General features: G+C 32.8%; 1 protein-coding gene across 1 annotated transcript in view; it reads left to right on the forward strand.

Annotated features, from left to right (window-relative positions):
* The first annotated feature begins 3 nt into the window (after positions 1 to 3).
* Grip (Glutamate receptor interacting protein) overlaps positions 4 to 12,792 on the forward strand; it is a 30,443-nt gene continuing 17,654 nt past the window's right edge. The window contains exons 1-2 of the mRNA XM_088258382.1: positions 4 to 1,234; positions 9,684 to 9,806. Coding sequence (XP_088114508.1) covers positions 1,120 to 1,234; positions 9,684 to 9,806 — 238 coding nt within the window. The 5' untranslated portion in view covers positions 4 to 1,119. The remainder of the gene's footprint in view (positions 1,235 to 9,683; positions 9,807 to 12,792) is intronic.

Raw genomic sequence — 12,792 nt, forward strand, 5'->3', positions numbered from 1 at the left:
AATTCAAATGGAATAACGCAATCGTAACATTTTCTATAATTCTGTGTTTTCCGAATCCTCGTATATTACATTATACGAAATCCTTATAGCGCAATCTCCAGACAAGTCCCGGGATGGCAGGACGCGTCGGGAGTCGGGATTGTGAATGTATTCCCTAGTCACGCGTTCAGTGGCCACCGCGGCCGTACTTGCGTGCACTGCGCAGCCTGCAGTACTGCTGGAAGCTGCCATTTGTTGCTCAGCACCGGCAGGGAGCAGTACAGATTGCCCCCACTCGCGAGTGCGATCAGTGCACCCGGGAGATTTGAAAAACGAAACCGGAACAGCGTCCTACCGGCGCGAAGCCGATTCGATGCGCGACTGTCTCGACAAAATTAATCACCGTAATTTATGCGCTAAGAATTATTATTATACTCTTTCTCGTTATAAGCGTAAATCATAAGTTTCAGCGGTACTAATTTATTCGCGTATCGTTAAAAGTTTATATATAGATACGCTTATTATTTACTCGTTTATCCGTTAAAATTATTCAGTGTTGATATTGATTCTGAGTGTTTCTATTAAAAGTCGGATTTTGTGTTCGTGATTTATTTTAAAAGGAAACAGCGCCAATTGGGACAATTTATTATTATTTACTACATAAATGTTTTCAGTGCTTTTACGCGGCAAAATTATTATACAAAATATTGACATTATTTTTCGGTTGATCCAAAATACTTTTAAAAACTCGGACTACTTAAAACTGAAAAGATTTACAGTGTCAGCTTTTTACGATTGTGTTATTTAAAATAGTATCTCCCCAATAATAAAAATTCGGCGAATCTGACTCACGTCATAAATCCGCTCTGGTGACCACGTTTCCTGCGATTATTACAGATGGCGGGGTTATTATTATTTGTATCGATTATTACGGACTAAGCGAAAAGTTATGTGAGTCACACGCCACGCTGAGTGTCTTAGCAGATGTGCCTCTGGAATAGTGATGACCATAAGGAGCGACATCCTCGACATGACGGATGTCGGGCGTCCCGAATCTCGCATCTCTTCCCGAGTTATGTCCTAATTACCGGGACCGCGAGGCGACGTAATTAGGGAGCAAAGGGCGGAGGAATAAGGAAAATGAAGCTGTGGAAGACCCTCAAGACTGCGGGAGGAAACAAGGCAGGAGGGGAAATGAAAGTGGCGTCCAATTATAATTCTTCCAACCAGACGATTGACGCTTTTGAACTGGAAGGTGAGACGCATTTTAACTAAATTAACGGATTTACAAATTCCAGGGCTGGAATCACAAAGGTTTTATGCACATAAAATAATCCATTCATGGTTTTTTATTTGGTAAAAATCCTTATCCATGGTTTTTCGTAAAATTAACTTCCTGATAATAAGGATTGACAACCGGTTTCAAAATACAATTAGAAATAAATGACCGGAAATTAAGATTAAATTATCTGCACTTGGCGTATCGGTGTGTACACTGTCTGAAGACGATGAATGAAGACATGAATGTCTACATCGCCTTTGTAATTATGTCTAGATCTGTATCCCATCAAATAGATATATTCCACTACTAGATCGCGTCGATCTACCCGACGCCTCTGTACTTCTTGGGTGCGTATGGGGGCCGTAAATAGGGAATCGAACCTGGAACCTAATACACGGACGCCACATGTGCTAACAACTACGCCACTGCGGCGAACAAACGATACATACCTATGTGACAAAACCGATTTTTAGACATTTATAAATTTGAATGTGAAAATAGTATTTAATACATCATTATAGGAACAGAACGTTATTTGATAATAAATCAATTGCATTAACGTATAATAAACGTCATGTGGTGTCGCAGAAATATTCCCACATGTTAATAATCGGTTCAAGTGTTCTATGCCGCGCTCTATCGATATTGCTAATTGCTACCCCTTAATTAATTCAAGATAACAAAATCAAAATTCAAAACTGCTCGCGGTCAGATGATGAATGAGTAAACAAGAAGTGATCTCTCATTTGGTGTGATCTTTTTTATCAATTTCAAAATTTGATCATTATCCACCTTCGATTATTTTTACGAACTCTTTTTCAAAAAGGAATAAAGACTAGCCATGACAGTCTGTATCCAATAATATCATAAAATTTTAATTAATGCAGTGCTCCTCAAGCTGTTTTTGTCCAACATGATGGTACACGTATAATGCTCATTTATTTAGTATTTCCTTTTATTTTTATTGAATTGCTGACCTTTTTCAAAGTAAAACTCAACTGAAACAACAAAGAATGATAAATGGATCCATATTTTAATTAAAAGAGACAGTTGTCCTCATTTTGATTCCACCGGAAGCATAATATCCTGCTGTATCGTGGAATCTGAGACCGGATGTGGAAATATAGTGAGAAAGCGGAGATTGTCTTTTAATAGTATCGCTAAAAAGAAAATATGTAAATCAATTCACAAGACAGAATTTGTTTTTTTTTGTATTTATATGGCACTATTACTTTCAGTAGAGCACTTGTTTATTCATAATTTTTATGAATTCTTATAACGTTAAAGTCGAAATAATTCGTGAAAAAATAGTAATATTTTTACATAATTAGTAATGAAATGAGTACTATTTTTGTTATACTCAAAATTACAAAAAAAATATTATTGAATTATTATTTGTTTTAAGAACTTTGCAAGTCTGGAAACTGCAAATTTACAGGAAATCAAAAAACATTTCTCCCTAAAATAATTTTTTTTCTTACATATTTCAGGTATTTACATTTTGGAAATACATACATGAAGCCAGTTAAACAAATTAAAATTACAAATATTGCTAGATTTATTTCATAAATAGGAAGTTTATTAAAACAGGCACCGTGGCGTAGTTGGGTAGACTGGGCTCGAATGCGAAACTGGCGTCGCGTGTTCGATTCCCGCCAAGTGCAAAATAAATTAAAAAAGATTTATTTTCAATTGGTCTGGGTGTTTATGATGTATTTTTTACCTTCTTTTTTTACCTTCCCTATCCTTAATATCCTACCTGCATACAAGCCTCTAAAAGGCTTTCCGGGTTATTCCTCTAAAAAAATAAAGATATGAAGACATATCACGGTAAAAGTATTGGGTATTGGGTTTTAACCCTTTTCTATAATGTAGCCACGGATGGAGTTCGACACTTTACATATTAAGCCAACGATATGTATGTACCTTTGTATTTCTGTAAAACATTGAGAACGCCGAAATCTGAAACAAAAACGGCCGCCATTCAAAAACGAAGAGTGATAAAAATAAAATACTGATAATTTAGAACTACAAAGAAAACAAAATTATTAGATGCGAAATTTATTATCCATGTTTAAAAAAAATTGGAGTCACCATGCCAGATCGACATGGATCGACCCACGAAAAATAATGATATTTTTTTTACGTGTATGCTTTGCACGTGGTTAAAATGAACAAATCTGCATATTGATATTATGTGATGAATTGTCAAAATTTTAACTCCATTTAAAGTTACTAGTCGGTTTAAAGTTCAAAACAACATTTGTTATTTTAGGATGTAGCTTATTTATTTAGGGTCTTTTTTATAAAAGTAGTAATCGATTATTTTTTACATAACAAAAACTGTCTTAACGTATCCCTGTTATATCACTTGCCTTGAAACGGTCGTTATACAAAAAAAAATGCAATGCTTCATATATTTATTGCACGTTTTGACATCAAAGAGTTCAACTTTTTTTCTTCATTATTTAGCTATACAACAAACGCAAACTATAGAAATGGAGCCCTCAACGAATGCATAGATGGATGATGAAAAACAAACAGCTGTACATAAATAATATAACTTTTCAAATATCTTTTTTTTTTGACATCTCATCAAAGATAAACACGATTTTTAGTGATTCAAGAACAAGGTTTCTAAATTGGTTCATATATACAGAACTTCCAAGAATTTGAGTAGTGTGGTTGTCAATAATGGTTAGAATTGGTGACTGTTACACGTGTGTAAAGTGATCACTTAAACCAGCCTATGACGGTCGTCAGCCCCGTAAATGCCCAGACTTATTATATTCTTCTTCATATTCTTCTTCTTCTTTGATGAGATGTAAAAAAATAATAAGAAAATAACTCCTGTAATTGGAGATAATCCAGATTTTGTGAACAAGTATTTGGACACATTCAAAATGTTTTCAAATATCTACTAATTGTCGTTGTTAATTTCGTTAAACATTACGAAATTGGTAGCGTTTGTTTATTTTTTATGTAGATGGGTTCCGAGTGCAGTTATTTATAAGGGATTAGGTTAAATAGATGAGGATAGGATTTTCTATATTCTAACCTGGTAAACATCCGTTTTACATATTTTTCGTTTGGATTCATAACAAGATAACATTTTGAACAGGTTTTGTGAATTCGAGCAATTCAAGTTACAATATTTTAACCATCGTCGAAGAAAGTTCATCCGTTGCGTAATGCATAATACATTCTGAATAAATGATTTAAAGTGGCTGCACTATAAATTCATGTTACTGTCAATAGCCCATTCTTCTGTCAATAAGTCATCGCACTATTACACCAATAACAGTGCTTAATTAACTCATTATCACTTCAGAGTCACAAACTCCCGTCATCTCCTCATCGATTCGGAACAAATGACATTACTTGCCAAGTAAAAACATTGTTTTATTTATACACGAGTATTTATTGTACGTATTTTATCATAGGTCAGAAAAATACAATCAACTGGAAACAGTATTCGCGCATCCACATTACTCATATTCCAAACATGTAACTACGGTTGTACAAACACTGTCATGCATTTTCCCTATTTATTTCCTTTAAGTTCCACTCGTTCACATATTGACAGGATTGTTTTGTATGCAAATTCAGTTTTGTTATTGATTGTACATGTAAATTAAGTTCTCTTTTCGCGCCAAGTTATCCCTGTAATCGTCGAATGAGACTAAATTGTCAAGTAACATTTTCAGAGGGTAAAACAGATATGTGTTTTTTTTGTTTTTAATATTTTTTGTGATTTTTATTTCTATGACCGTGACTTTTTCATATAATCAAATTAGTAAATAAAAATTAATAAATCAATTGAATACTAAAAAAAATATAAAAATTAGACGCTAAAGAGATTTGTTTCTGGACATTTTAACTAGTGAAGTAGATGTTCTGAGATGTGTAAAAATTTTGGTGTTCCGGTTATCGATCGTTTTGCGGCATTGAATAATAAATAATTGGAGCGTATCAGTTTGATGATTTGCAAACATACTATATATAATATATTATACATGTTTGTAAAATGTAAGCATTGCGTTTAACTAAAAATTAACCATACATACCATATTGCATTACGTTACGTGTATGTTACGAAATACCAAAAAAAATCACCCATTTTAAATTCCACGAAGTTATTTTTTTTTCAGTATAATATAACTTAGTAATATTAACTTTAATTTGTTTTGTACAAAAACTGCGTGACCCATTACAAAACATCAGCTTTATATTGTTCATTCATCCTTTCCTTCATAGCAAAAATTATGACTTATATGTATTATATTTGACTTGTATAATATTTTCTCGCTTTTCCGGAAAAGAAAACGTGTAGGCAGGCTTGTTTTATTCATGGTTTATTTTTCTTTGAAAGTTCATTTTATTTGTTGCTTAAAGCACTGGAAATGAGGTTTTTTTCCAACCAAACATTTTATTAATTATTTATGAGTGACAAGATGTAATTAGTATTCTAGATCCTTTGTCTTAGTTCTGGATAAATTGCGTGATTCAGTCGTAAATTCGTTACGTTTTTCTATCCGTTCCTTTTCCTACTCGATTTTCTGAAATTCATGGGAATAAGAGATAGAAAATATAATATATTGTCGAATATCCACGCTTTAGAGACAACAGCAAATGGCACTGACTACTTCTATTATACTTCAAGTCGTTATCCTGAAGCCAAAACAAATAGGAGCAAAATAATAATCACGTCTGGAAAATTACAAATGACGATGCGGTACGCTCAGTATTTTTGTTACTCGTTAAGTTATTTATTTATTTTAAATCAAGTTTTTCAGATTTTAATTTTCTTTAAATTAACCTAAAATATTATGTATGGTATTTTTAAAATAATTTCTTCAATATTTGCACCTACTAATCATATTTCTCTCATTAAACATTATTTGCCAATTAATTTGTTAAAATGATTAGGCATACCACAGTATTTATAGGTAATTTTGTTGGGAGAAATCCTTTGTTTTGTTTAATGTGTGTGCGAGATACATTCTTCATGTTCATCGCTATTAATCTGGTTTCGACAATTCACGATCAGGCATATATACTGGAGATATTATGTAATTAATTACATAATTATTGATTTACTAGCATTTTTAAGAATATGACCTGTATAATCTATTTTTACACAGGTAGGAAATACAACCTAATTATAGCTGTTTATTCCATACGTTACTCTGGAATTGACTAGTGAGTAGTATAGGTTGGATGGCGGTACACTTTTTTCTTGCTACATTTGAGCCTAGTTTCTTTAAAACGTTATCTATGCTTATTCCTCATTTAAAGTTTGTATCGATTGTTTCTCTAATTCTATATATTATTAGATACAATGCATTTTTTCTCATGCATACGTTGTGACCCGTGTAAATAATACCAAAATATTAATAATAATAAAATCTTTTTGGAAAAGCGCGATGAACGATAAAAAGACATAGAGGGTATCGAATAGACAGAAGAATGTTATTTATAAATGCTAATAAATTAAATTTTTATAGAAGAATACTGAATTATGTAAGGATTAAATATATAATAAACAAGCAATAAAGTACATACTTTTCTGTTTAAAATAATTATCTTATGATAAATATATTGGAAACATTTTCGAATTTTGTTTCTTAACTTGGAGATATCGAGAGGGAATTTGAAACATCTGAAACTCTGTAAAAAATTCGTGTGAAACACAGATTAATGTAATCTGTATGGCACTCGACCTTACAACCCCTCGCCTCGGTAGATAAGTGATCCAGATAAGTGAGTAGATGTAAATGTGTGCAACGTATTTTAAGGGTAGAGCAGCTTGAGGGACTAGATAAATATTTTCGAGCATAGTTCGTGATGAAAAAAACACTCATAAAACTGATTGCTTTTACGATCATCCTTTCTAAAATACTTTCAGTTTTTATATATTTATGGTGTTTTTAACCAGGGGTAAACAAATTTGTACACACACAGTTTTTGCGCCCAAATGAACATCTGTTGGGCATTATTCAATCATGTCGTTGATAAAAAGCGACATTCTCAATACATATGTTTTTTTAGTTTTTATTTTCATACGTGTCGTATTTTTTTTATTTATTTTATGACACTAACAATTCTTAGACATTGCATTTTGAACAATCATTATTTTCATTGTTAATTACACCATGAAAAAGATCTTCCGACGATTACTTTGTTAGGTCATTTCAATAATTATACCGAAATTAGATTATGAAGTTCGATTTTTTTCCATTATCACATTTCACTGCTACGCAACATATGGTGAGACAGATTTACCAAAATATCCATCAAACGTCATGTTATCCGTCACTTTTCGTATCATGTATATTGAGTTGAAAATACGTCGATAAACGATTTTAGGAATACACCAAAGCATTTATCCTGTAGTACAGATTAAATAATTGGCCACGCTCAATCTACAGTGTTAACTGCCCTTTATCTACTTAATTAAGAGGAATAAAGTTTTAATTAATTGAAAATAATCAAGGACCTCCGGGATCGCTTTACTTGGGCGTTTAATTTTATTGCAATCCTAAATCTATCGTTAATTAACTCTTTAAATTATTATTTGTAAGGGGGGATACACATATTATTATTTTTTATATTATATAAAGGGTCCGCCAAATAACTTTTTTTTTTTGAAAACAGGGCGCAAAACATCGAGTGTAGCTTCGGCTGTGTGGCACGTAGCGCCGTCCTGTTGAAACCAAATGTTGCCAATATCCTCCTCTTCAATTTTTGTGAACAAAAATCCGTTCAACATGGCCCGATAACGATCGCCATTGACTGTAACGGCCACTCCTTGCTCATTTTCAAAGAAAAATGGCCCAATTATGCCTCTGGACCAAAATCCGCACCAAACAGTGACTCGTTTTGGGTGTACCGGCTTTTCAATGTATGCGTGCGGGTTTTCTGTGCCCCAAATACGACAATTTTGCTTGTTTACATACCCGCCAAGATCAAAATGAGCTTCATCCGAAAAGATGATTTTTTTGGCAAAATCGGCATCTTCTGTAAGTCGATCGCAGGCCCACTCAGCGAAGCGAAAACGCATTGGATGGTCAGTTGGCTTCAACTCCTGAACCAATTGGACTTTGTATGGCGTCATACCAAGGTCTTTATGCAAAATTCGTCTCAATGATGTCTCCGAAATGTTCAATTGTTGAGAACGACGGTGAATTGATGTTGATGGCGCTTCACGCACACTTTCTGTCACAACATCGATATTCTCGGGTGTACGCACTGTTTTTGGCTTTTCACGCTTTGGTTTATCGATGAGGATGCCAGTTTCTTTCACTTTTTTCACAAGATAACGAACATACGGAGCTGACGGTGCTTCTCTTCTTCCAAAAACCGTACGCAATTTTCGCACACATTCTGCAACATTACCATGATTTTCAAAGTAATGTCGCAATATTTCCCAGCGTTGTTCAAGCGTATACACAACCATATTCGCTTAGCGGAAGGATAAAACTAATTATCTGTCAAATCAGACATGAGCTAAGTGTTACCATTCACGAAATAAGCACTAGTTGAAAAAAAAAACTTTAGATGGCGGACCCTATATATGATCCTTTGACTTTTGACGACTACAGTAAATTGGGGTGATCTTGTAGCATTGTATATCGCATTAAAAAATACTAGAGAAATAATATTGTAAAACCTTGATTTACTATAGTAACTATCGTAGCACTTTATGAATAACATCTTTAATAATAAAAAAATTCGGAAAAACTTAAATTGAAAAAATACGGATACACTTAAGCTAAATAAATAAACTTAAATAAAAATACGGATAAACTTAAGTACCTACTTGAATTGTTTCGTTTTGAAGAACTTGGTAATCGTATTCTGTAGATTATTAAAAAATAAATAATAATGACTGGAACCCAGTAATAATAAACACAACATGATATTAATACGATTTAAAATATAAACATGTTTTTTAAGTAACTTTAGTATTTAGTCTACTAATTTCCTATATTATTTTGAGAAATCAAAATACTTCGTTTTTTGATCCACTCACATTTTTATAAACAACCAACTAGTTTCGGCAAACAACCTGCGGATCAAAAAACAAAGTATTTTTATTTCTCAAAATAATACATCAATATGATCCACAAAGTTAACGCATTCAATATTCAAAACATACTAATTTCCTGCTTAAGTACGGCACAGGATAGACCCGATGTAAACCCGATCGTTAATTTGATATATTAAGGTAAAGTGATTAATCCTGCGTTTTAGCTTATTTGATCTAGAAGAGTATTTAATAAGATACAGATGACGAAACATAGAGATTTATTCTTCTCAGATTTCAATTAAAATTGTATTGGTTGTCTTTTGATTTTTATTTAATTTTTTTTGGAGTGAAGAAGCGTAGAAATATACCCGATTGTGTTGTTTATTCCAGATATTAATCAGAGAAAGTCCACAGAGTCTCCAGATTCGGGTCTCCCGAGGGAGAGGCTAGCAAGGCGAGTGTTCATCCAACTGGACCGTAGAACGGGAGGGGACTTGGGACTCTTATTAACAGGTTCATTTATGATCTCTTTTTATTTCTACTTCTGACCCTTACCCGCACCCAATGGTGCATACGGCACTGCATCGACGCAATATTTATTCGATCGTTTATTATACGAAGGCAAGATGATCAATCCTGCGCATTTAGATAATAAATACATATTAGAGTGAAAAAACATATTTTTAATTTATTAAAACAATTTTTTATTTATTCGAGAGTATTATATGTATTTTTACTATATGTATAAATAAATATTTAATTTCACACTATTTTCGTGAATCTTAGCGTCCTGTCATTAAAATTAGGTATTATAGTGTGGTATAGTGGGTTGGTAGTAATAAGTCGCACGCGATGGATTATTTTCGATAAACATTTTTTCAAACGAAATAGGTAAGGTAGCAGTGGCGAGTGTTTTTTTTTTATTATAACATGAAAACTACACATATAAATGAACTATATTAATAAATAAGAAAGAAAAATTTTAAGAAAGTTTATATATGTATATATAAATAAATAAAAAAATAAAAAGTAAATATAATGACAAAATTTTTAAAGTCGTAAAAAAAGACAAAACAAAGAGTAGAATAACATTTTGAGTGTGTCCAAATACTTGTTCACAAAATCTGGATTATCTCCAATTACAGGAGTTATTTTCATATTATTTTTTTGACATCTCATCAAAGATGAAGAAGAATATGGAAGTCTGGGCATTTACGGGGCTTACGACCGTCATAGGCTGGTTTAAGTGATCACTTTACACACGTGTAACATTCACCAATTCTACCCATTATTGACAACCACACTACTCAAATTCTTGGAAATTAAATAAATTATCTGGTCAAATTATAAGCTTGATAATAAAAATGAAAATGGTATTTTCTGGCGTTTCTCATGTGTGTGATTATAATCCAGGATTCGGATCTCACATACTAATATAAGAGTTTCTGCTTAATAAAAAAGCTTCTTTACATCTCACCAATAGATGTCTCTAGTGAAGTTCTAGTGATTCAAGAACAAAGTTTCTAAATTGGTTCATATATATAGAACTTCCAAGAATTTGAGTAGTGTGGTTGTCAATAATGGGTAGAATTGGTAAATGTTACACGTGTGTAAAGTGATCACTTAAACCAGCCTATGACGGTCGTAAGCCCCGTAAATGCCCAGACTTCCATATTCTTCTTCATCTTTGATGAGATGTCAAAAAATAAGAGTAGAATACAGTAGAAATAATAAAATAAAAATATTTAAAAAAAACATTAAAATATTAAAACATACACAAATTAGAAAGTAAAATAATAAACGAAACTTTTGCAGGGATTTAATTTAATCAAATTTTATCCTAGACTTTAATGCTGAGTTGTGTACCTTACCTTACCTTGTTTACTATTACATATTCAAAATCATGTACATAATTTAATGAAAGGTAGAATAAGTTACGAGACCGTAGTTTAATGCCAATATGTATACTGTTGGAAGTAGTTTTTCTTTCGGTTATTTAAAAGACTGGCAAAATGTCAAAATATATTGTATTTAAGCACACATTAATTTCGTAATTATTTCGAAACGTTATTTGGTATACGAACAAAATTTTCATTTTAAATATCTGTTGGTACAAAAGGAACTATTTTAAGGATAATTGTGCTCATCAATTATCATCTTTATCTACATATAAACTCAAAACAAGAATATTTAAATTTTATACTAACCATTCATGTTGTGTTAGGTTCTAGAATACTATTATACGAAAAAACGCAATGGTGTATTTCTACTAATATTTCATTGTAGAATTGCAACGATTCAAATGAATGTTTTGTTAATTTTTTTTAATAAGGAGGTTTGCTTCAAACTGTATTTGATTTGTTTTCTTTGAAAAATACTTTTAATTTCTTTTTGCATTACAAAATCTAAAAAGCCTATTACAAAATCCATCATTTCTGCACGCTCCCTGTCCATAAACTAGTGATACATAGGACACCGCATCGTTAACCGATCATTGATTATATGAATACAGGGTGATCTGTCATGGGTTACATTTTTTGGGTTTAGGAGTGGAATATATTTAATGGAAAAAATACAACACAGCGAAGGATGTTACTGTTATATGAGAAATAAAATAGAAGAGGAATAATAGGTATGAAAAAACAGCAATAGATAGGTTACTCGTGGTCCTCATACTCGTAAAAGCATGTGAAAGCTACCGCGAATGAGAAAGAGCTCCTTGGGGATAAAATCCATAATTCAAAATACATATTACCGTTCAAATTATCAGTTGAAATATATTATATCGTGTTCTGTGAGGACTTTTCTAGAATGAGTTTTGATTTTTTTTGAGTCATAGAAAGTATAGTCGCTTCCTTATAACTTGTCATAAATTTGTTTAAGTGGTGGTATGAATGTGTAACAATCGTCAAATACATATACACCGTCTGCAAAGGAAATTGGAAATAGACGTCATATTTATGTTCTGAAAAATCTCTCTCACGTGAATGGAGTTGTGCCTTTGATTCATCAGCGGTTCGTTAAGAAATAGAGTAAAGAAATAAGCGGTTAATTGCTGTCACTTAATGATTGTAAAGAAACGGGCGCTCGCGACAGGGCCGCCCACCATCTTCTGGGTTATTTTTACCTCCAACCTGCCGCGCATGTCTGTCCAGAAACTCCAACAGAAAACAACACACTTTACCGAGTCTGACGTAGTCCGAGCTACAACACGTCGCGTGGTATAATTCAATCATCGACATGTCCCGGGATGGATTCGAAAAACAAATCCCGTTTCCGAATCGTCGGAGCATTCTAGCTGAACTGCACAAACCGAACTGTGCAATAATAATATTCTCCGTGGAGAATCCGCGCTAATTTCAGACGCTACAAAGTACAAAACAAGATGTGAAAACTCAACGCTCCATCTTACAGATACACACTGTTTTGATTCGAATGTGCTACAAATTGTGTTAAAGTTTTCACATGTTATTAAATTGTGATGCGAGTACATTGTCTT

This window comes from Brachycentrus maculatus, unplaced genomic scaffold (assembly GCF_059751285.1).
Source record: "Brachycentrus maculatus isolate JH-2025_06_01 unplaced genomic scaffold, ASM5975128v1 h1tg000093l, whole genome shotgun sequence".
NCBI lineage: Eukaryota > Metazoa > Arthropoda > Insecta > Trichoptera > Brachycentridae > Brachycentrus > Brachycentrus maculatus.